The 26,483-nt window shown below is 34.1% G+C and overlaps 1 protein-coding gene across 10 annotated transcripts in view; it reads right to left on the bottom strand.

Annotated features, from left to right (window-relative positions):
* ZEB1 (zinc finger E-box binding homeobox 1) overlaps positions 1-26,483 on the bottom strand; it is a 187,095-nt gene that overhangs the window by 22,809 nt on the left and 137,803 nt on the right. For 6 of the 10 annotated variants that reach the window (XM_032349353.1, XM_032349355.1, XM_032349359.1 and 3 more), the window contains 2 exons: positions 9,545-9,607; positions 1,581-1,718 (listed from right to left, as the gene is read on the bottom strand). In XM_032349353.1, coding sequence (XP_032205244.1) covers positions 1,581-1,718; positions 9,545-9,607 — 201 coding nt within the window. Of the gene's footprint in view, positions 1-1,580; positions 1,743-9,544; positions 9,608-26,483 lie in introns of all 10 variants that reach the window. The other 4 variants (XM_032349354.1, XM_032349361.1, XM_032349352.1 and 1 more) reach the window with 3 other exon arrangements.

The following is a 26,483-nucleotide window of genomic DNA, read 5'->3' on the forward strand; positions in this document are numbered from 1 at the left end:
ATCAGATAAAGGACTACTAGCCAAAATATACAAAGGACTCTTAAAACTCAACAATAAAAAATCAGTAACTTGATTAAAAAATAGTCCAAAGGCCTTAGCAGACACCTCACCAAAGAAGATATACAGATGGCAAACAGACTCTTCCCATCATACGTTATCAGGGAAATGCTAATTAAAACAAGATACCACCACACACCTATCAGAATGGCCAAAATCCAGAACACTGACACCACAAACTGCAAGCGAGGATGTCGAGCTACAGAAACTTTCTTATAAAAGTAAACATACTCTTACTAGAGGATCCAGCATATGTACTTCTTGGTATTTACCCAAAGGAGTTGGAAAATTTACATCTACACAAAAATCTGCACATGGATGTGCACGGCAACTTTATTTGTAATTGCCAAAACTTGCATGTCCTTCAGTAGGTGAACAGGTAAATAAACTATGGTACATCCAGACAACGGAATTATTATTCAGCACTTAAAAGAAATGAGCCATGAAAATACATGGAGGAAACTTAAGTGCATATTACTAAGTGAGAAAAGCCAAATTAAAAGGTTACATGCTGTGTAATTCCAACTATATGACATTCTGGAAAAGGCTATGGAGACACAAAAAGATCTTTGGTTTCCAGGGATGAGGGGAGGTGGAGAAAGATGAATAGGCAAAATATAGAGGGTGTTTAGGGCAATGAAAATACTCTATGAGATAATATAATAATGGATACATGTCATCACATATTTGTCCAAACCCACAAAATGTATACCACCAAGAATGAACCCTAAAGGAGATGATAGACTTTGGGTGTTTTCTGTTGAGCGATGTTAATAATGGGAATAGTTACGCTACACTGGGGGCAAGGGGTACATGGGAAATACCTGTACTTCTGTCTCACTTTTTGGTGAACTTTAGGCTTTTCTAAAAATGTCTTTTAAAAAAGTTGATTATTTAAATATTAAGTTATATCTATCCATTAAACTGGGAACCCCAGAAAAATCAAACCAGATATAGGATCTTAAATACTTTAAATATCCCCAAACATTCCAAGTGACGTCTTAGTTCTTGGTGCAGATCTTGCATAAAATTTCTTATAGGAATATTTGCATGCAATTGTCATATGTTTCTAGCATGGAAGGAGGGAATGGTAGTCTATTTCCTTTTAGGAGAGTATGAAATATTAGAACTACATTTTACCACTCTTAATACACAGGCTGTTCATATCAGAATAGACTAGAGCATGATTGTCAGAACAGTGAAAAAAAAGCAAGAGGCAGTTAAAGGTCATCCTAGCTCCCATTTCTAATACTTGCCCTGTGAGTGAATGGAAATCAACGTCCAGGCATTGTTCTAAGCACTTCATTGCAGTGGCCTTACCAGTAGTGAGATGCCACAAATTTAATACTATGCTGTTATCATACTCGTGTTCCTTTTATTAAAGAGATTATTTTCTATGGGCATCTGCCAAAAATGTTAGATATCAGAAATGTTCCCTAGAGTAGAGTAGGTTCCCACTGTAAGCTATGGAAATGATAATCCTGTAAAGATGAAAACAAAAGCAACTGTGAAGCTCTACTTACCATTGTCATCATGACCACTGGCTTCTGGGGTGCCCTGCCTCTGGTCCTCTTCAGGTGCCTCGGGGTAAATGACAGCAGTGTCTTGTTGTTGCAGGAACTCTTCAACATTAGGATCATGGTTTTGTTCATTTTCTGCATCTGAGTCACATTCATCATCTTTTACTAAAAGAAATGCATACTTTATACTGCCAAGTTGTTACAAAGCTTTTCTAAATAAGAAATTATTTACCTTAAGAGAACACACTATTGTTCTTGAATTTGTAGGAAATACTCATTCTGTTGTCTATTATTAAGAAGTATTTAAGAAAGCTTTACAACAGTCTTGAATTTTCACAATATCTCTCTTAAACTTTAGAGTGTACTTCTAGTCTATGTGACTGATAGGACACAGAAAAGGTAATATAGTTGACTGAATTCTTAATTTCTCAATCAAGGATAAATCAAGGAAAAAAGGGAGAAAACCTTAGTTCTCAAACCTTAGTCCTTCCTAGGAACCTATTAGATATTTACTTAGAGTTGTAAATCCGAATCATGCTCAATTTAAACCACTTTGAAGTTCAGTACAGGTATCTGATTTCCTAGACAACAGTGTTAATAGTTATCTATAGCTGGAAAAATATCTACTAAGAGTTAGGAGTATCAAATCCATAAAACTGCTTATCTCCTCTAGTACTCATATATAATAAACAAGGCTACTTTTCCTTTATTTCTGCTTCAGTAAATGTTTAACAGTGGGCTAGGGACAGAGGTATTTTTTCTTCTGGTTAGAAAGTTTCAAGAGATAATGGAATACTGCCACTTTGAGAAGGAAACCCAGAGTGCTTCGAGTTCCTAAAGCAGTATTGCTGCACCATGGTTTCCCTCCATTTCCTCCACTGACTCCAGAGGACAGTGTCTACTCCATGCTGCTGGTAACTGCAATGGGTTGTATGGCTGTCTCGTGGCTGACTTCTTATACGCTTCAGGCTGAACTGTCACTTCTAAATCTGTAAAATAGCATTTCCCAGCAGACTAAAATTGGGCCAATTAAAATGCTGAGGTGTGGGCATGTTTTTGTGTGCTAGTTATTGAAACAATCTTGCTAAATCTCCCACATAGTGGTAATAAGTAAAGTCCTCAGGTCAGCTGCTGTTTAAAACCTTAGAGCCAATGACATAATAATAATGGTGAACCACCATTTCCCCCTCCTTTCTAATATAGCCAATAGCTATCAATTATTTAGCACTGGGTTACTGAATCCAGGGGGAAGTGAAAACTCTTGAAGAGGTAAGCTGGTACTGTGGGTATTAAGGGAGTCTATTTCAAAATCCTCAAATTCCGTGTATATTCTTTCTTAGAATCTGGAAGGTTCTCTCTACTCTCCCCTTTCCAGACTTTCTAAGACTTCCTTAAAAGGGAGAAGAGATGGAGTGCCTGGGTGGCTCATTGGCTCAGGTCGTGATGTCAGAGATGTGAGACTGAGCCCTGCATCAGCTTCTGTGCTCAGCTGGGAGTCTGCTTGCTCCTCTCCCTCTCCTTCTTCTTCCCTCACCCCACCCCCACTGCTGCTGCTGCTGTCTCTAGCTCTCTCTTAAATAAATAGATAAATAGATAGATAAATAAATAAATAAATAAATAAATCTATCTTTTTAAAAAGGAAGAAGAGGGGGGTGCCTGGGTAGCTCAGTCGGTTAAGTGTCTGCCTTCTGCTCAGGTCATGATCTCAGTGTGCTGGGATCAAGCCCCTCTTGGGATTCCTGCTCTTTCTTTCAAATAGATAAATAAAATCTTAAAAAAAAAAAAAAAGGAAGAAGAGAAAAAGTCATATCCCAGTACATTCATCCTGTGTATTGCCTTGGAGTGTAAAAACCTCCAGGTTGCCAAAGGAAAAAAATTCAAAATACTGATGGGGGAAAACCAACTTCCTCCTTCCTTCCTTCCTTTGTTCCTCTCTCCCTCCCTCCCTCCCTTCCTCCCTTTCTTTCTTTAGCATATATTTTTTTAAAGATTTATTTATTAACTTGAGAGAGAGAGAAAAAGAGAGAGAGAGAGAGAAGGAGCAAGGGGAGCGGCAGAGGGAGAGGGAGAAGCAGACTCCTGGGGGAGCAGGCAGCCCGCAGTGAGGGTGGGGGCCCTAGATCCCAGGACTTCAGGATCATGACCTGAGCTGAAGGCTTAACTGACCAAGCCACCCAGGCACCCTGGGAAAACTTTCTTATTGATGAATTAAGACAGGCCTTTCAGTTTTTTCTGTTTATATGGATTTCTATCTGGGGTTAAAGCATGGCAATTTTCTGTAATGGGGATATTTTGGCTGTAGTTAGGAAGCTCTGAAATTAGCTATATAATAATATGGTCAGAGGGAGTGAGAGTAGTTTTCTTTTAATGGCCTCATCTATTCTATTGCCTAACTATTATTAAAAATTTCATTGCTCTTCAGGAATCTGGTCAGAGTAAATCAAAGAATATTCTCAAAAATCATTCCTACAGTTGTCATTAGCTGGAAAAATAAGCATTTTTTAATAACTAAACACTAAATAACTACAAGTCAGTGTCACTGAGTCTTTTCAATGTAACTTCAAAATTTCAAGTTACTCTAGATAAAACTCACAAGTGAAATTTATATTTTATGTGATTATTGCTTCCACATATAATATATTATATATATAAAATATATATTCTATATATATTCCATATACAGGTTACAAGATGCTTCAAATATTTTTATCAAATTATATTATTTCTATTATAGTCATCACTTATAAAAAGTTTATATTTTTCCTATATCCTATTAAGTATGTATGTAGGTGTATATATGAGTGTGTGTATAGGTTAGATGCTAGAATAATGAGTTTTTAAATCGTATACATTTTGCAGAATTATATAGTCTGTATTTTATACATGAACCTTGCATCTTCAGTAAGTTACATGCTTACCTATGTATTGACTGGTTTTAAATGTACTACTCATTTGGAGACAAAAATCTTTATAACTAAAAAATTTGTATTAGATATAAATAATCTTCACCTCACTATTGAATAATCTAGTTTTAAGATAACTATTAAGTTTGAAATTTTAATTCCAGTCTAGTTAACAAAGGGCGTAATATTAGTTTCAGGTGTACAATATAGCGATTCAACAATTCCACGCAACACCTGGTGCTCCTTACAAGTGCTCTCCTTAACCCCCTTCACCTATTAAATCTCTACCCACCTCCCCTCTGGTAACCATCAGTTTGTTCTCTATAGCTAAGTAAATAATCTATTTTTTTAATTTTTTTAATTTTCAGCATTACAGTATTCATTATTTTTTCACCACACCCAGTGCTCCATGCAATCCATGCCTTCTAAAAGATATGTTTACTTGTACTTTGTATATTCCTCATTACTTATAATTTATTTTTTTTTCAAAAAGGAACTTTTTATAAAATCTCTCAAATTGTGTACTGGCAAAATTATTTGAATTGGAAAAATGAAAACACACCTTTTTTTTTTTTTTGACAGAAAGTCTGATGAGGCTGATTGGTATAACAGTAATACCTGGCTTTGCTAGTTAGATTACTACGTGTAAAATTTCCACAGACTGAATGAACTAAGTTTGAAGCTCAAAGGCATTAGTGAGAATATTATTATCTCCTGTGGCAGGATAAAAGGATTTTTATACAAAATGTATTGGCAAAGGTACTGAAATCAACAATATTTCAATTTCCCTAACTATTTTGGAATTTATTAATCAAGGTGCCTCTACCTGAGGGGAAGAAATAACAAAAGCCAAGAACAGGTAGCATCAGTACTTTGAGAAGTGTGGGCAAAGTTTTTTGGTATATGTCCCAGAAAATCAGGGAGTGAAGGAGTCTAATGACTGGAAAACAAATTCTTGAGCCATTAGGCAGCCCTGAATTTTTGTTTTCAACAGAATTGAAGGAGCATTTAATAGATTTGTCAGTTAACAAAACACTAAAAAGATTTTTATTGATATATAACTCTTTGCACATCATTCTAAGGGTGTTTAAAGAACCAAAGTAAATCAGTTATCACAAAAATGTATTTCACCTTTTTATTTATGAGAAGGTTATCTGAGTGCTAAACGAAACGCAAACAGAATTAATGCTGAACTCTTTTCCTCTAGAAATAAGTAATATTGGGGCTGAGTCAGGTAAGCAGCTGCTTTTGGCTGGGGTCATGATCTCAGGGTCCTGGGACTGAGTTCCACATTGAGTTCCCTGTTCAGTGGGGAGTCTGCTTGTCCCTCTGACTCCCTCCATCCCATGCTCTCTCTTTCAAATAAATAAATATTTTACAAAAATAAATAAGTAACATTAAACTATTGATAACTGAACTAATCAAAGAACACTTCAGCTCCTGGGGTGCCTGGATGGCTCAGTGGGTTAAGCCTCTGCCTTCAGCTCAGGTCATGGTCTCAGGATCCTGGGATCGAGTCACGCATAGGGCTCTCTGCTCAATGCAGAGCCTGCTTTCCCTCCTTTCTCTCTCTCTCCCTCTGTCAAATAAATAAATAAAATCTTAAAAAAAAGAGAATACTTCAGCTCCTTCAATCTCATTTCCAGTAACAATTTTTTGTAATAATTATTTGTTAAAACTTGTAATATATTTATGTTGTGATCAGCTGTGCAGTACTGATAATTATATGATAAATCAATCCATAAATTAAAGAAATCTTAAGAGCCTTATCCCTAGAAATTAAAAAGAAACCTAAATTTCAATTAATATACATGTTTTTCTTATAAAGAAAGATAACTGATCAGAAATACCTTCAAATGGGAAATATATTCTCTGTTAGCATCAAATTCTATTGATTATGTAGAACAGAAATATGAGTTCAAGGAGTAAAGATTATGATATAACATTTCTGACTCATTAACGAAGAGCTTATTCGCATTTAAAAAAATTGAATGATTAACAGGTATTAAAGTGTTATGACTTACATGTAAGAGTGATGTTAAAAATGTCATTTTTATTTTTTATTTATTTATTTTTAAAGCTTTTGTTTATTTACTTGAGAGAGAGAGAGAGACTGCGCATGCACTTGCGTGCCAGTGGGAGCATAAGCAGGGGGAATGGCAGACAGTGGGAGAAGTAGCCTCCTCCCTGCTGCACAGGAAGCTTCATGTGGGACTTGATCCCGGGATGCTGAGATCATGACCTGAGCCAAAGGCAGACACTTGACCAAGCCACCCAGTTACCCACCAAAAATGTCATTTTTAATATGCCAGAAATTCGATTGTAACTACTTACACTTAAGATGAAAAATTCTAAATGTACATTAAGAAATATGTGAGATGGTACATAATCAGTTTATTTAATATAAAGTTTAGAGGAAAATAATAGTATCTTTTAAGGGTATTTTTGAGAATTAAATTATTACTATTAGATTAGAAGGTTTGGTATTAGGTGTGGTATCAAATTCTGGGTTCTTTTCAACTAAACTACACTGTCTTCATGAGAGTGCATCTAGCCCAAACAACTTCAAGCTGAGACCAGAAATCCTGCAGTTTTACATGTAAAGTGTCAGGAAGTGCATACTGTAAAAGGGTGAATTATAAAACAAAATTTCTTGTCTTAAGACTAATAAGCTTACATATTTAAGTAGTAGAAAGAGGAGTAAATACATAGAAAATAATAATAATTTGGCTTTCTTTAGATATGACAAAACTCAGAACTTACTATCAAATATAAAATTACTTTGGACCATAGGCCTATCTGACCATAACCATTTATGAAAGCGTAGAATTACAGGGTTATGATTAGAGCAAGGGGAGAGAGACACAAACATTTAATAGAAAGATTAAAAATGATATAGCTATATTTTATTTCCACTGGAATCATGACCAGAGCCACTCTCAAATGTGAAATGCATTTGATGGTATTTCTGCTCAGCTGTGCTTAGGCTTCTTCCTATCTTTACGTTCCATTTTTCAAACCTCATAAAACTATTAACTATATAAACAAAAAAGGGATGCTCAGAAGGAACAAAGGACGTTTTGGATGAATTTTTCACTCTGAATACTAAGCTGAGACTACAGTTCTCTTAACTTCATGAATTGTGAAAGGAAGCAGCAGAAGAAAGGCTCTGACAAAGTTCTGAAATACTGATGGTGGCCTTTGTATAAGGTTTTATTTACTTTGTCAGCACATTATTCCCTAGAAGTCAAGGAAGTAACAAAAGCAAAGGCAGAACATAATTTTTAAGTTTAAATGTTCAAAAGCCTCAACCTTCCAATTTCTATCCTTCTTCCCTTAAAACTATACTTATCAGGGCTTTATTAAAATGTTTGCATACTCCCAACTCCCCATGTTCCCAGGAAATAATGCAGCAGGGATCATCTTCCACTGGGTGGGGGACCTCACAATTCAGCAACAATTTAAGTTAATACAAGGTTACTTTACCTTTGAGATTTTTTGGGGGGGAGGTGGTTAAGGGAATTTATATACTACCCAGTACTAAATGAAATAATTTATTTTTGTAGTGAAGAGCAGAGCATAAGGTAAAATACTGACACGTGGAATTGTGAATTTTTTTATAGCATTTGCATAAAAGGGCAAATGATCTTCTGTAACGTAAATCATCTAACATCAGGTAAAACAGTAATAAATAGCATTCTTTTGTGTTCATTAAGACTCTTTTCCTAATAAATATCGAGTTTAAATATTTTATATAATGTATAAGTTAGCATGACAAATATTTGATAACAACATGTTTGAATACATTATTCATTCATGTTACACCCAACCAAGTTAAAGGCAGAATATAAAATCTTAGGCAGCAGTACCATAAATCATCACATATCCCATTATTATTTAATTAATTTGGAATGCATCTTTAATAACAGAATGAAGATTTACTCTCTATTTTACAGAACTGACTGACAAGGATAGGAGTGCTTGTTTATATTATAGATGAAAATTTATATTTGACATAATACTATGAAATATACTCATCTGACATAAAGAAAGATAATATATAGGACTCTATGGAATATTCTTAAAATGCACTGCATAAAAAAGAAAAAGAAACTAGAAGTTTTAAACCAAAAAAGGAAAAACAAAATTTGATTAAAATGATATGACAGAAATTTCTAAGTTATGATTATGTGATATAAAATAAAATGCATGATATGTATTTTATATGATATAAAATACAATTATACTAGTTTGAAGTACAGTATTTTGAGGAAATGTTTTAATAACTTAGAACTTTCATCTCTAAAGTTTTCTTTCTAAGAGCTCTAGCTGACCTATGTGACATGATAGTAAGTGCCTGCTCTTATCATACATAAGATCTTGATTTAAGTCCTCCACTTAAATTTTGCTTCTTAAATCTGATGTGAATCCATTATAGAGGAATAACTTAAAGTCTCAGGGAGTATGTACTTTTAGTCACTTAGAAGCAAGACTCCTTGTTTATTATAATTTAACTTCATCTTAGCCTTTTTCAAAAATCACAGAAATTATAAGAAAAATTTTTAATTCTCTTGTTTGCTGTGACATATTCACTCAGCTCATCAATATTCAGGATTCTCATCTGGTTTATAGATAACTCATGATATTTGCTTATTCTTCTCCCTTCTGCTTTCTCTCTTGTGGGCAGCTCAACGCAGATCCTGGTAACTAATAATGAAACTCAAAATAGTTAAATCTACATTCCTATAGCTTGGGTAAAAATTTTGATATAAATTCACATTATCATTTAAACACTTTTTTTGGGATTATCTGTAGATTGTACTTGTCATCCTTATAGAATGGAAAATATGCTGTTAGATGAATCTGTAAATTTACACTGTATTTAAAGAATATAAACTTCTAACTTTTCATAGTGCCCTATATGCCTGGGTACTGAAGCACCAAAGGAGGTCAAGATAAAAGAGGAAGAAACAGACTAAATTCACGACTCAAAAATGCAAAAACCAGTGACACAAAAGACGTTGTTCAAAGGCTACAGTATGAAAGAAAATGACGAGCGCGTACCTGCACATCCCGCTTCATCTGTCTGAGCTTCAGGCCCCAGGATTTCTTGTCCTTCCTTTCCTGCTAAAATCAAAGAACAAAGGATTAAAATAGATGCATGTGGTACAAACATTTTTAACATCTAGAAATCTGAGGAGGAGCTTTGAGATTATATTTAATTTGGATTTTTTTCTTTTTAGAAGTAAAGTGTCCTTGAAAAGTGAACTTTTTAAAAAAAGATTAAGCAGGTAGTTTTACCAAACTCACAAAGGTATGATAGAGAAGCAAAATTAGTGAAGATTTATATATAATCCCGGAATTACACATATATTAGAATTATATGCATCCTGGTTTTTTATTTATTTTTTTTTGAGAAGAGTTTTACCTCTAGGTAGCAGGACTCCTTTTTAAAATATCTTCTGCAAAGCACAAGTTTCTATATTTTAGGCACTGTGCTAGATGCTTTATCAACTTACTTCCTTTAACATTCATAACTACTTATTTTATAACTTAAAAAAAAAAAAGGCTACCAAAAACCTGAGGCCTGAAGAGGTTAAAGAGCCCAAGGACACTGTTATTCAATGGTGGAAGTGGAATTTGAATTCAGGTCTGAAAGGCTGTAAAATCTACTTCCTCCTCTGCCCTTTTCTGTGACCAGACGACCAGACAGCTAACTAGAGAGAAGACTGTACTAAACTTCACTGTGTCCAGAGTAAACACTGAGGGCACTATACTTTCTCTTTCACTCTATTCATTATTCTAACTACTGGTAAATCATAGTAATAATAGTAGTGGCAAACATTCTTAGTTGTCAGTTGTCCTCCTTTGCCACCTAGATTTATAGTGAGCTGACTGCAGTATTCTATACAGAATAAGATCAGAGTAAATAAGCATATTATTTTAGCAAGCAGAAAGTCAGTTTTGTATATTCAGGTACATTTTATTATAATAGTTTATTAAGACATGTGTTATATAAAGAACATGAAGAAGTTAAAACCTGCTTTTAAAAAAACTAGCAGCAGTTGGGGCGCCTGGGTGGCTCAGTGGGTTAAGCCGCTGCCTTCGGCTCAGGTCATGATCTCAGGGTCCTGGGATCGAGTCCCGCATCGGGCTCTCTGCTCGGCAGGGAGCCTGCTTCCTCCTCTCTCTCTCTCTATGCCTGCCTCTCTGCCTACTTGTGATCTCTCTCTGTCAAATAAATAAATAAAATCTTTAAAAAAAAAAACTAGCAGCAGAGTATATGTAATTATGATCAGAATACTTAAAAGTCGTGCTAAAACATCACATCATGTCGTTAATCTGCACCCCAATCAAATCCCATTGAATATGCCAGTCAAAAAATCTTGATTTAGATTTCCCCTAAGTTTGGTAATTGAATTGAGAACTAGAACACTAATCAAGTAAAATCTTTGCTCACATTTAAGCATGTATTTCTGTAAGTGCCTTGGATTATCAGGTGGGTTTATTTGGCAGATTTTTTTTACTCATTAACTTTTATATTAGTACTTAAAGATGATCACTATGTGAAAAATAGTTAAAATGTGCATAAACCTCTTTAGATCAGCATGAAAAACACTATCTACAGTAGGTAATAAAGAAATTAGTGTCTGATAAATAACTCTCATTTTATATTTGCCATCAGCAAAATGACAATTAAAAAACCTGTGCTAAAGTATAGTAGGACAAACATCAATGTTACCTAAGTATTTGAAAATCTCCAACATCTTTTCTTCCTCTCTCTGAAGCGTCTACTTAAACTAAAATAATAAACAGTATGACAGTTGGATAATTATAGGATAGTAATATAGTTATTTATTGTTGATCGATCTATGCTTTTTTTCTCCCCAAATGAAAAAATTAAGACAGTCAGTGTTACTTACTAAGTTGAAAGTGACAGTGATATTAAAAGATAAAATGATATTTTAGACAATAATTATTTACTTATAGTTACTATAGTTAAATAAAAATCTGTCTTCAATTCAATGAAATGATTTCTTCATTTCTGCTCAGGATCAAAATCTAGGCTCCTTAGATGAGCATTTAACATAATTCATAATTTGGTCCCAGACTTTTTTACTGTGATTTAAAAACTGGAAGTCTCCATTCTTTCCCTCATCACTGCAGCTAGAATTTTGATTGAACAACTAAAATCGTATTGCCTAATGAAAACAGAAAATATCCTATGCTGGTCTGCAGCATGAACACAATTCTTCCACTACGGGGTGTTGCCAGCAACAGGCTCTTTTCTGTTTCACCCATAGAGCAGCTTGAGGGTGCAGTATTGGAACAGCTAAATACTGGCCAAGATGCCTTCTCCCTCATGTGTTCTGATTTTACTTATAGCTTAGAAAATATAAGTGGGAAGTAATAGGACCTCCTTGTGTGTGAGATTTTTCTCTCCTGCAAGACTTAACTAATGTCAACACATCGTGATTGACTAACCGTAACGTAACTTAGAAAGGTAAACTGGAAAGTTTCTAAGGCTTTTCCTGTTAGTCTAAATTCCAAACCAAATATATAAATGAGGAAAAACACTCAAGTAATAAGACTTTGTTTTTTCAAATAGTGGCAAAATATAGCTGAAAAAATAGTGATGAAATACTACTCAGCTATAAAAAGGGACAATTTATTGATACTTCCAACACCTTAGATGAATCTCTCAAGAAATTATGGAAAGTGAAAACATAAATACAAAAGATTACATACTGTATGATTCCATTTATATAACATTCTTGAAATAACAAAATTATAAAAATGGAAAGATATGTGTGGTTGTGAGGGGTTAGGACTGGGGCAGAGGGGAGGGGAGGGTGGGTATATAAAAGGCAAGGAGGGAGCTCAGGGGCGATGGAAGTGTTCTGTATTTTGTCTATATCAATATTGATATTCTGGCTATGATACTATACTACAGTTTTGCAAGCTCTTACCATTGGTGAAAACGAAGTAAAGGGTATACAGCAGGATCTTTGAATTATTTATGAATCTAGAACTACTTGTGAATTATTTGCAAATCTATATTTATCTCAAAATTTAAAGTTTATTTGACAAGTCAGTCAATGGCTGATAACACAAATTAAGGTTAAAAAAGGTAAAAAATATATATATATATTTATATACATATAACTGAGATCAGATTTGGTTAAGATAGAATGAACATAAACCACCCTCTGTGTTCCACTAAACGCAGCTAAAAAAAACCTGGGGAGAATTCATGGAGGAGTTACTTGAAGATTCTCAAGGTAAATCATAGCAGGAAGACTGGGGAAGAAGAAATGATAAGAATTCAAAGTACCACTGAATCACTGAGGAAGTAATTTCTCCTACCCCCTGGCATAGATTCAAGGAAGCCTAGATTTAGAAGTGGGCACTGGGGCATGGCAGAGAAAAACTCTAGGAAGAACCCTCTAGTTTAGGCTCACAGAACAGGAAATACTCAAAGAAGGGAGAAATAATTTTTTCCCCCTCGATTCTCTTGTGTCCCAGTCCCAAGGTAGCTGCTGAGATCAAGTTGACAGCAAGAACATAAAGGCACCTAAAATTCCAAGAAAGGGGAACCTTCTTATTCACTCAGAGGAATAGTGGCCCCAAGAGATGGTACAAACTTCCATCAAGTTCTTTCTCCCCATCTTCTTGCAGCATAGTTGTGGGAAGAATCTGGCAAAATATAACAAAGGAAGTCCCAGATTTTTGGGAAGTCCCAGGGAACTGCAAGTACTAGGGAGATCATGGAAAGGGAGGAACACTGGAAATCAACTGAATAAGCTGCTTGTGAAGTTCTGGGTTCATATCCAAACTTCCCATGTGTGGATCTGACCACATGCTTTGAGAACTGAAGTAAGGATACGATCATTAATCATGTCCCAGAATGGCCACTGTAGGGCACAGATCCAAAAAGCACTGTAAAGTCTTTGACAACTGAACTGACATTGGAACCATAACCCACAGAAATTATTTAGGAAGTACAGCCTGATAACAACTGGATAAGTTGCCTGCTAAACCAAAAATATCAAAATACTCCACAGGATTTAAATAAGACCAAGAGTCTCATAAAATAATATCCAGGATACAATCCAAAATTACTTAGCAATATGAAGAACCAAGAAAATCTCAACTTCTATAAGAAAAAGATAATCAAAAGATGGCAAGATGTTGTTCACTAAGATACAGATGTTGCAACTATCAAACAAAGGCTTTAAGCAGCTATTAGGAAAGTACCTAAGAGCTAAGGAAGAACACTTGAAAAGAATGGAAAGATAAAAAGTCTAGGCTAATTCTTATCAGCAAAAAGAAGATGTAGATAGAAAACAAAAGGAAATTTAGAACTAAAAATACAGTAACAAATTTTTTAGGAAAAAAAAAAATCACTGGATCGGGGAACCTGGGTGGCTCAGTGGGTTAAAGCCTCTGCCTTCGGCTCAGGTCATGATCTCAGGGTCCTGGGATCAAGTCCCGCATCGGGCTCTCTGCTTGGCAGGGAGCCTGCTTCCTCCTCTCTCTCTGCCTGCCTCTCCACCTACTTGTGATCTCTCTCTGTCAAATAAATAAATAAAATCTTTAAAAAAATTAAAAAAGAAAATAAAAATAAGAAGTATTTCATTAATTAAAAAAAAAAAAAGAATCACTGGATGGCCCCAATAGTAAAATGGAGATGAAAGAAGAAAGATCAGTGAACTGGATGGTAGGTAAAGGGAAATTTGGACAATAAAGTGAAAATATTTAAAAAAATAGAGTCTCAGAGATGTGTAGGACAATATTAAAATATCTAACATTCTTTCATTAGAGTTCCAGAAGGAGAAAAAACAGTATAGTGCAGAAAAAATAGTTGAAGGAATAGTATCTAAAACTTCCCAGATTTAATTAAAAAAACACAAACCAATAGATTAAAGAAGTTAGCTAAATCTCAAATAGCACAAAGCCCCCTAAATATGGGCTTAGACCATCAATCAAACTCTAAAAACTAAAGTTAAAAAAATACTGAAAAGAGACAAAGAAAATGATACACAACTATAAGTGAACAAGGACTTAAAAGGCAGATTTATCATCAGAAATGAGGGATTTCATAAGGAACTTGGACATTCTTAAAGTGCTAAAAGAAAAAAAAATCCTGTCAACCCCAAGTGAAAATATACTTTGGAAACAAAGGTAAAATAAAGATATTCTCAGATGAAGGAACGTGAATAGAGTATGCTATCAGGAAACCCAACATATTGCTAAAGGAAGATCTTCAGAAAGAAAGGGAAATGATATTAGAGGAAAATTTGAAATATTAGGACTGAAAGAGGACACAAGAAATGATGTAGTATACATGAAAACTATAACATAAAGGAGGGAAGGTAATGGAACTCATATGGGGGTAAAGTTTCTATATTTCACTTTGGTAAAATATTCCAAGTAGATTATGAGATGTTAAGTATGTACACTCGAATCTACAGAGCAACTACTGAAAAATCAATACAAGAAGATATAGTAACAAATGAAAGAAATAAATGAAAATTGAATACTAAAAAATATCCAAATCATTCAAAAGAAGAGAAGAAAGGAGAAACAGAAGAAATTAAAAAGAGGGAAGAAACAGAAAGCAAATAATACAATGGTAGACCTAACTCCAGACATCAAAACTTACATTATGTGTAAATGGTTTAAATGAGAAAATGTAAGGAATAGAGATTGTTAGAATAGATTTAAAAAAAAATCATTTATAGCAGTCTACAAAAAAAAATTATTTCAAAAATAATGAGAGAGGCTAAAAGTAAAAAGTTGGGAAAGAAATCTAGAGTGACTATTTTACATCAGATAAAGAAGACTCTGGAGCTAAGAAAATTACCAGAAACCTAGAGAAACATGATATAATAAGACAGCCAATTTACCAAGAGGACATAACAATCTAAAAGACTAGGCATCTAACAACACAGCTTCAAAATATTCATATTCACATACTCAAAATATGTGACCAACAGAACAGAAAGTAGAGAAAAATCCATGTGTATAACTGGAGACTTCAATACTCTTCTCACATTAATTGACAAAACAGAACAACAACAACAAAAAAGCTGAAAATCAGCAAGGATATAAATGAACTAAGCAACACTATCAATTACTCCATCCAACTGACATTTGTAGACTATTCCAGCAAACAACAGCAGACTACATATTCTTTTCAAACACACACAGAACACTAACAAAGACAGACTATATATATCTCTCCAAGATCATAAATAAAACTTAACAACTTAAAAGAAATGAAATCATACAAAGTTTGTTTTCTGACCATAATACATTTAAACTAGATATCAATAGCATAAAGATAAGAAAATCTCCAAATACTCTGGGAATTAATTAACATATTTCTAAAGAATCCATGGGTCAAAGAGAAAAATGATAAAAACAACACATCAATATTTATGGGATGTACATAAGACTATTTAAAGGAAAATTTATAGTACTAAATTCTTACGTTACACAAAATTTCTCAAATTAAAATTCTAAACTTCTGTGTTAAAAAGAAAACATAAAAAGGAATAAAATAAGTCCAGAGCAAGCAGAGGAAAGGAATAAAGAGCAGAAATCAATAACATTAAAGACAAAAAAGAGAAAAACAATGAAAAATAAAGCTAGTTCTTTGAAAAGATAATAAAATTAACAAACCATTAGTAAGACTGACAAACAAACAGAGGGAAGTCACAAACTACTAACATCAGGAATAATGGGGATTGGGGATTATCACTAATTATCATATTGCTTGCTATATTAATAGAAATGAACAAATGGAAACTAAATTAAAAACAAAACATTCACAATAGTTTCTCCCTTTAAAAAAGAAATACATAGGTATAAATTTAACAAAAGATGCATATAATCTGTTTTTGAAACTACAAAACAGTAATGTGAGAAATCAAAGCCCTATGCAGTGTAAAAAAATTGACAGAAAAAAATCAGCTGCTATTCTATATACCAACAATGAACTATCTGACAGCGAAATAAAACAATCTCACATATAAGAGCATAAAAAAATGCTTAGGAGTAAATTTAACCAAGGAGGTGAAAATGTATACACTGAAAACTGTAAGACACTGATAAGAAACTGAATATGATTCAAATAAATGGAAAGAGATTCTATGTTCATGAATTGGAAGGATTAATATTGTTAAAATGTCCGTACTACCCAGAGCCACTCTAGATTCAATGATATTCCTACCAACATTCCAATGGGATTTTTTTTTTTTTTACAGAAATAAGAAAAAACAATCTTAAAAGGTCCTATTTAGCCAAAGCAATCTTGAGAAAAAAGAAGGAAGGAAAGGGGTTTTGCTTTTTTTCTGATCAGGATTTTTAAAAGCTTTTTAATTTAAAAATAGTTTTAGACTTACAGAAAAGTTGTACAACTAGCACAGACTTCTAGTAAACCCTCCAAACAAGCTTTCTTTAATGAGAACATCTTACATAATCACAGTACTATTATGGAAACCATCATATTAATGTTAATATAACACTATTAACTAACAGACAGACCTTATTTGACTTATGCCAGTTTTCCCACTAATTCCCTTTCCTTTTCTGGTTCAGAAATCAATTATTGACCCAGAGTGCATTTAGTTGTCAGGTCTCTATAGCCTCCTCCAGAATTTCACAATCCAATCATGTCTCTGAGAAGTTTCTTTAGTCTTTGCTTTTTTTTTTTTTTTTTTTTTAAAGACCTTAACACTATTGAAGAGTACTGATTACTGGTTTTGTAGTGTGCCCCTCAATTTGATTTCCCTAATGTTTTCTAATGATTAGATGAGGAAATACATTGTCAGCAAGAATACCACTGAAGTGATATGCCTTTGTTAATGTATCTCACCAGTGGTGTATAATGTCACTGTATCTTATTACTGGGACATTAACCTTGATCACCTGGTTAAGAAGGTGTCTGTCAGGTTTATTTTTCTTTGCTTTTATATTTATATATATAATATATATTTATATTTCTTTAAGATTAATAACTATTCGGTAAGGAAATACTTTGATATCATGCAAATATCCTTTTTCTTCATATACTTTTACCTACATATTTTAGCATTCATTGATGTTTTTTTTTTAAAACAATTTATGTATTTATTGGAGGGAGGGAGGGAGAGAGAGACAGAGAGAGAGAGAGAGAGTATTCCTGAGTGGGGTAAGGGTAGAGGGAGAGAATCTTCAAGCAGACTCTCTTGAGCTTGATTTCACGACCCATGAGATCATGATCAGAACCAAAACCAAGAGTCGGACACTTAACCAACTGAGCCATACAGGCGCCCCACTGATGGTTCTTGCCTGCATCAATTATTATCATAGTGTCTGCCTAACAGTGATTTTCCACTTCCTTAATTACTTCTCAATTTATAACTGAAATCCTACTATAAGAATGAACTGTTTCTTCTCCCCCATTTATTAAAATATTTATGTAAGTATGGGTGTATGGATATTTATTTTATTCTATTGATTATAATCCAGCACTATCATTATTTATTTTGCTGCTAAAATTGTCCCAGATTTGGCCAATGGGATCTCCCTCAGGTTGGCTCTTTGGTCTCTTTTCACAGGGTGATTTATTTTTAAAACATTTTCTTACTTGTTCTGGGATTAGCTTATATTTTCCCTACCTTGGTTTTAGAATCAGTCATTTTTGCAAGCGACCTTGGGTACTTTTTATTGGAGAATGGTATTTGAATCCCAAGTCTGGGCAGGAGGCATGTTCACTGATACTAGGTATCATTGTTTCATGTATTTTCAGCAAATAGAGCTAGGAAATATATGTATGTATACTAATACCGGCATAAAGTCCATCTATATTTTTCTACATATATTTATATATATATTAAGAACCATGAGTTCATATTGACATCTCTGATTCCAACAGAAAGCCACAGATTTATTATAGCCTTCTCAATTTCCTTGTTTGTAACTTCTCTCTCTGATAGTGAGAAATTTTGGTCTCATTTTCTTAAATATATCTGCTTATATTTTCAATTCCAGTATATACATAAAGTAGTTTCAGAATAAAACATAGCTTTTAAGAAACAAATTTATTTACTAGACGGAATATGTGGATGGGATAGTAGGCATGGGAGGTTGACACATCTCTGAGCATACCTTTTGGTATAGTTCAATTTATAACCATGAAAATGTTTTCCATTCATACAAAAATAATTAAAGTCACTCAGCAATGGACAATGAAATACAAGCGATGACAGATGACCCTGACTATATTATAAATGAGTTATAAAACATATTGAAGGGGATGGGAAAGACAAGAAATAACCTAAGTAACTTTGGAAAACAACATTCTAAATATATACTATAAAGCTAATGATGAAAGAACTGTACATATTGTGATCGAGGTAGCAAGTTTGTTTGACCAGGATTTTAAAGAGAACAGAGCGTACAACTGAGGTTCACCATTGTGGGAAAACCCAAAATTCCTTCATTAATGTCATCTCTTAGTACTTAGATATTTAGAGGTAATTAAATATTAGAGATATATATTTAGTACAAATGAAATTGGATTCCCTCATAAGTACAGCTAAAAAATATCTCTGTGGTCATGTGGGCCTATCTTTTCATTTTATAGAAGCAGAAGTGGAACTCAAGAGACATAGTGGTATAATGAAGACTAGAAACCACGTGCTGAGCTTTTTCTACATTACACACTAGCTATGGTTGAAAAAGGTTCCAAAGAGTAGGTTAAACTGCCTCTTAAGAGATAATTATAAAATGATTCAATGCTGAGTTATATAGTGATTGATGTATTCTTTGCATAAGATTACTTATAGTATTTTGTTATAACCTGTGCCTAAATAAGCTGTTTGCTATTTTTATTGTAAAGAAGTTTTCATTTCCTTGGCATTTTTGTAAATGTGCAAATTTCTATAGAGTTTTAAAAACGTCAAGTCTGAAAAATGTTTAAGTCATTATTGGGATCATTTTCTCAGCTCATCAGTTAAAAGAACAAGGAATAACAAACGTAATAAACATTTTTATATTATCAGATTAGTTAATAGATATAGATATGTTAGAGCACTGCCAAGTTATACTATCTTCCCCACACACAACAGGACTTAATTAACCTAGTTTTATTTATTTTTGAAAGTGTACATGTCCCAGTATACTTAATATCTACAATAAAAATATTGCTTCTTCTATATATTCCTTCTAAGAACTCAATCTAACTTGAGATTTCATTCATAGCTAAGAATAGCTTTTTTTTTTAATTTTTTATTTTTTATAAACATATATTTTTATCCCCAGGGGTACAGGTCTGTGAATCACCAGGTTTACACACTTCACAGCACTCACCAAAGCACACACCCTCCCCAATGTCCATAATCCCACCCCCTTCTCCCAAACCCCCTCCCCCCAGCAACCCTCAGTTTGTTTTGTGAGATTAAGAGTCTTTTTAAAGGTATTTATTACACAGTTAAAATTTCAATGGCACATTACGTTTTCAAATATACTTTGGATTGTTGATTTACACTATGCTACAGATCTGTGAATATCAGTTTCACATGCTAGTCTCTAGCATGGCTAAATGTCAGTGACCACTTTCTTCTCTATTGTTTCTCCCTTTTCTTCAGTTTTAGAGTAACTCACTGACATAAATGGTGTGGCTTCCATTAACTGACAGTAAAGGGCCTTTGCTTCACTTGGTCACCCCTGAGTAACTATAAAGGAAACACTTCACTGAGCAATTTGTCTTCCAAAAACCCAAGTTGCAGCTAGTTTGTAAGCAAAAACAGTGCTAATCTCTTTTTTTCAATAGCAGGAAATCTTACATATTGCTGTCTTCTTGAAGTTTTAGTAGTGATATGATCACCCTGCACTTTTCTCATTGTTTTGCTTTTCACATTGGGTAGTAGTTTATGAATGGGATGCTTAAGAAAAAACTTAGGAAGAGCAGTGCAGATGGCTTACGGAAGAAAAGAATCTGAAAGTAACTGTGAAAACAGTGGAGCTCTATCAAGCTGGCTGACTGCCCTTTAGAGAAAGTTCCTTTCTTGGTAACTCAAGTTTTCTTTTCCTGCTTTAGGAGCAGGTTGGTTTGGTCAACCACCCACAATTTGATAGACTAACTTCAAATTCAGCCACAGGGATCATCTTGAGGAGCCAGAAAACAATTCAAAGGTAGAAGTACTCTGTTCGGATCTGAAGCCCCACAACATAAACTTTTAGTTAAATACATGACTTAATGGTAACCAACTAAATGAACTATTAAGAGTTACTAACCTTAATATTTGTGAATTTAAATGAATTTACTGAGGATTTTCAATCAGTATTCTAGCAAAAAGTCTTGTTGCCTTGTATCACTGGGCAGTGTTGTAGATCTATTGTGTGCGTTTTCTCAAGGATATTTTAACGTCTCACAGACAAAAAGGATACTCTTTAACTGATGGAATGTGAGAATTATCTTGATTTGTGACTTTTGGTGGCTGACATTAATTTCTTACTTTGGTTGAAATTGTTTATGAAAGGAACACAGTTCTGTTGTTTACTGATTTGCTCCATATGGTTAGGCAAGACTGTTTTGAACACACATAAACCTTTCATTTTTTTAAATTAGGTGAGTTAAAACTTTAAAAATTAGTGCTTCCATGGGTTTAAAAATGTAGTTTATTTATAAAAGAAATGTATCTTCAACTGGAGGATTTTTTTCTTTATAGAAATTTTAAGTAATTTTTAGTGTCTGAGAATATTCTCTTTAAAATAATGCATGTTGGGACGCCTGGGTGGCTCAGTGGGTTAAGCCGCTGCCTTCGGCTCAGGTCATGATCCCAGCGTCCTGGGATCGAGTCCCACATCAGGCTCCTTGCTTGGCAGGGAGCCTGCATCTCCCTCTGCCTCTGTCTGCCATTCTGTCCGCCTGTGCTCGCTCTCTCTCCCTCTCTCTCTGACAAATAAATAAATAAAATATTAAAAGAAAATAAAATAAAATAATGCATGTTGGACTCTGAAAAACAATCTGAGGGGATTGAAGTGGCAGGGGTGTGGGAGGTTGGGGTACCAGGTGGGGGGTATTATAGTGGGCACGGATTGCATGGGGCACTGGGTGTGGTGAAAAAATAATGAATACTGTTTTTCTGAAAATAAATAAATTGAAAAAATTTAAAAGAAAAAAAAGAAAAAAAAATGCATGTTGAATAATAATGACTCAAATGAAAATAGTTATGTTAAAGTAGGAATTAATGTGTACTTCTAAATATCCTATGACTTGGATATCAACTTTATCATAAAAGTTCATTATATCTAACTCTTTAGGTAGGTTGTATACAAAACAAATTATAATTATTATACAAATCATAATAAGTATTAATGTTCACTGCATGTTTCATTAATTTTATTTACCCATATTACAATATTTTTTGCTTCATCATCATATACAATTAAGAAAAATCTAGAAGGAAATTATGTTGTATATATCCACATTTTTACTCTTTGTGGGGTTCTTTCTTCCTGGTATTCCAAGATTCCTTCTTTCACCATTTCCTTTTTGTTTAGAGAGATTTTCTTAACTATTTGTATAGGGTAGATTTGCTGGGGACAAATTCTTAGTGTTCCCTCATGTGAAAATGTCCTCATCTCTTCTCCAGTTTTTATTTTCTCTGGATACAGAAATCAGAGTTGACAGTTCTTTTCTTTCAGTGTTTGACGTGTCCCATTTCTGCCTGGCCTCCAGAGTTTCTTATGAGAAATTACTTTCATTCAAATATTTTCCCCATATACATAAAAATATCCCTTTTCTTTGTTTGCTTTTAAGATTTTTTTCTTTGTCTTTAGTTTTTGGGAGTTTGACTCTGATGTGTCTTGGCATGGATTTCTTTGGATTTATCCTGTTTGTGGTACAGGTTTATGTCATTTTCCTAATTTTGGAGAATTCTAGCTATTAATTCTTTGAATATTTTCCCATCCTCTCCTCATTCTTTTCTCCTGGAATTCTGATGTCATAAACATTAGATCTAAACAGGTTGCTCAGACCCTGCTCTGTTTTTCTAGACTATTTCCTTTCTTTTGTTCAAACCAGGTAAGTTAAATTCTATTGTTCTATATCCAATTTCATTGATTGTTTCAACTGTCCTTCCATGCTGCTACTGTCTGTATACTGAGTTCTAAAATTTTATTTATTATCTTTTTCAGTTCTAAATTATCTATTTGGTGCTTTTTTATATTTTCTATTTCAACAAAGAGACTGTATCTTTCTCCATTTTTTTTGAAGTATAATGACACCACACTGTATTAAGTTTAGTGCACAACATAATGATTTGACATTTGTATACATTGAGAAATGATCACCACATTAAGTTTATTTACCATGTGTCACCATACAAATTTACAACTTTTTTCTTTTGATAACTTTTTAGATTTACTTTCTTAGGAACTTTCAAAATTGCAATACATTATTAACTATAGTCCCCATGTTGTACATTACATCCCTATGACTTATTTACATTATAACTGGAAGTTTACATCTTCACCTCTTTCACTAATTTTGACCCACCACCACCCTCCCCTCTGGCAACCACCGAATTTTCTGATATCTAGAATTTTTGTTTTTCATTTGTTTTTAGATTCCAGATATAAGTGAAATCATATGGTGTTTGTCTTTCTTGGTCTGACTTATTTCACTTAGCATAATCTCTGGAGGTCCATCTATATTGTCACAAATGGCAAGATTTCATCAATTTTTATGGCTAAGTAGTATTCTATTATATATAGATATCATCCCACACACATTATCCTTATCCATTCATCCATCAATGGACATTTACATTATCTCAATATCTTTACTATTATAAATAATGCTGCAGTGAACATATTGGTACATATATCTTTTCAAATTAGTGTTTTCCATTTTCTCAGATAAATATCCAGAAATTGAATTGCTGGTTTATATGAAAGTTCTATTTTTAAGTTTCTGAGGAACTTCCATGCTGTTTTCTATAGTGTCTATACCAACTTATATTCTCACCAACAATGCATGAGGGCCCCTTTTCTTCACATTCTAACACTTGTTAATTTAATTTTAATTTTTTTTTCAGTGTTCCAAGATTCATTGTTTATGCACCACACCCAGTGCTCCATGCAATATGTGCCCTCCTTAACACTCACCACCAGACTACCCCAACCCTACCACCCTACCCTCCAAAACCCTCAGTTTGTTTCTCAGAGTCCACAGTCTCTCATGGTTGGTCTCCCCCTCTGATTTCCCCCAACTCACTTCTCCTCTCCATCTCCCAATGTCCTCCATGTTATTTCTTATGCTCCACAAGTAAGTGAAACCATATGATAATTGACTCTCTCTGCTTGACTTATTTCACTCAGCATAATCTCCTCCAGTCCCGTCCATGTTGATACAACAGTTGGGTATTCATCCTTTATGATGGAGGCATAATACTACTTTGTATATATGGATCATATCTTCCTCATCCATTCATCTGTTGAAGGATATCTGGCTTTTCCCACAGTTTGGTGACTGTGGCCATTGCTGCTATAAACACTGGGGTACAAACGGCCCTTCTTTTCACTATATCTGTATCTTTGGGGTAAATACCCAGTAGTGTGATTTCTGGGTTGTAGGGTAGCTCTATTATTAATTTCTTAAGGAATCTCCACATGGTTTTCCAAAGTGGCTGCACCAACTTACATTCCCACCAACAGTGTAAGAGGGTTCCCCTTTCTCCACATCCTCTCCAACACTTTGTTGTTTACTGTCTTGTTGATTTTGGCCATTCTGACTGGTGTAAGGTGGTATCTCAATGTGGTTTTGATTTGAATCTCCCTGATGGCTAATGACGATGAATATTTTCTCATGTGTCTGTTAGCCATTTGTATGTCTTCTTTGCAGAAGTGTCTGTTCATATCTTCTGCCCATTTTTTGATGTGATTATCTGTTTTGTGTGTGTTGAGTTTGAGTTCTTTATAGATCTTGGATATCAGCCATTTGTCTGTAGTGTCATTTGCGAATATCTTCTCCCATTCTGTGGGTTGCCTCTTTGTTTTGTTGATTATTTCTTTTGCTGTGCAGAAATTTGATCTTGATGGAGTCCCAAAAGTTCATTTTCACTTTTGTTTCCTTTGCCTTTGGAGACATGTCTTGAAAGAAGTTGCTGTGGCCAATGTCAAAGAGGTTACTGCCTGTGTTCTCCTCTAGGATTTTGATAGATTCCTGCCTCATGTTCAGGTCTTTTATCCATTTCAAGTTCATCTTTGTGTATGGTGTAAGAGAAAGGTCGAGTTTCATTTTTCTATACATAGTTGTCCAATTTTCCCAGCACCATTTATTCAAGAGACTGCCTTTTTCCCACTGTATATTTTTTCCGGCTTTGTGGAAGATTAGTTGACCATAGCATTGAGATCCATATCTGGGCTCTCTACTCTGTTTCACTGGTCTATGTGTCTGTTTTTGTGCCAGTACCATGCTGTCTTGGTGATCACAGCTTTGTAGTAAAGCCTGAAATTAGGCAACATGACGCCCCCAGTTTTGTTTTTCTTTTTCAACATTTCCTTAGCAATTCGGGGTCTGTTCTGGTTCCATACAAATTTTAGGATTGTTTTCCCAGCTCTCTGAAAAATGCCAGTGGGATTTGATCGGGATGGCATTGAAAGTATAGATTGCTCTAGGCAGTACAGACATTTTAACAATATTTTTTCTTCCAATCAATGAGCATGGATAAAAGGTATTCAAATTGGCAAAAAAGAAGTTAAACTCTCTCCCTTTGCAGATGACATGATACTTTATATGGAAAATCCAAAAGCTCCACCCCAAACTACTAGAACTCATACAGCAATTCAGTAATGTGGTAGGATATAAAATCAATATACAGAAATCAGTTGCTTTCTTATATACTAACAATGAAAATATAGAAAGGGAAATTAGAGAATCAATTACATTTACAACAGCACCAAGAACCATAAGATACCTGGGAATAAACCTAACCAAAGAGGTAAAGGATCTGTACTCAAGGAACTACAGAACACTCATGAAAGAAATTGAAGAAGACACATTCTAACACTTTTAATCTATTTTTTTGATAACAGCCATTTTGACACGTGTATAAGGTGATATTGTGGTTTTGATTTATATTTCCATGATGATTAGTACTGTTGAGCATCATTTCATGGGCTTGTTGGCCCATCTTTGGAAAAATGACTCTTGAGATACTCTGAATTTTTAACTGGACTGCTTTTTTATTGTTGCTATTGAGTTGTTTGAGTGTTTTATAGACTTTGGAATATATGCATATATGATTTGCAAATATCTTCTCCCTTCCAAGCAAGTTGCCTTTTTATTTTGTCAATGAGTTCCTTCATGGTGCAGAAACTTTTTGGTTTAGTTTCGTGTAATTCAATTCCATTTGTTTTTTTTTTTTTTAATTTTTTGCTTTTGTTGTCATTGCTAGAATCAGACCCAAATATGTATCAATGAGATTAATGTCAGAGAGCTTACCACCTATGTTTTCTTCTAGCAGTTTTATGATTTCTAGCCTTAGAGTAAGTCTTCAATCTACTTTGAGTTAATTTTTATGTGCAATGTAAGACAGTGGTCCAATTTTACTACTTTGCATATGGCTGCGTATAAAATAAAGTTCATGAAATTAATAGGAAAAAAAAATCAAAGTGATGGCTTGAGACCCACTGATATTAAGTTGATGAGAAGGATACTTTAGCACTGTGTTATTCTTTCCAAAATCCCACACTCTCATATAATTGTGAAAAAAATAACAGACAAACCTAAACCCCAAACACCTCATCAGTATTCCTTAAAACTGTCAAGAACAGGAGAAACAATGAAAGGCTGTCTCCTGAAACTGAGGAGAAATAACTAAATACTATACAGTAGGCTGGAGAGGATCCTTAACAAAGAGGACGTTAATGGAAAAACCAGTGAAATCCAAATAAAGTCTGGAGTTTAGATTTAAAAAAATTGAGTCTTCTAATGTATGAACAA

Source organism: Mustela erminea, chromosome 6 (assembly GCF_009829155.1).
Source record: "Mustela erminea isolate mMusErm1 chromosome 6, mMusErm1.Pri, whole genome shotgun sequence".
Taxonomy (NCBI): domain Eukaryota; kingdom Metazoa; phylum Chordata; class Mammalia; order Carnivora; family Mustelidae; genus Mustela; species Mustela erminea.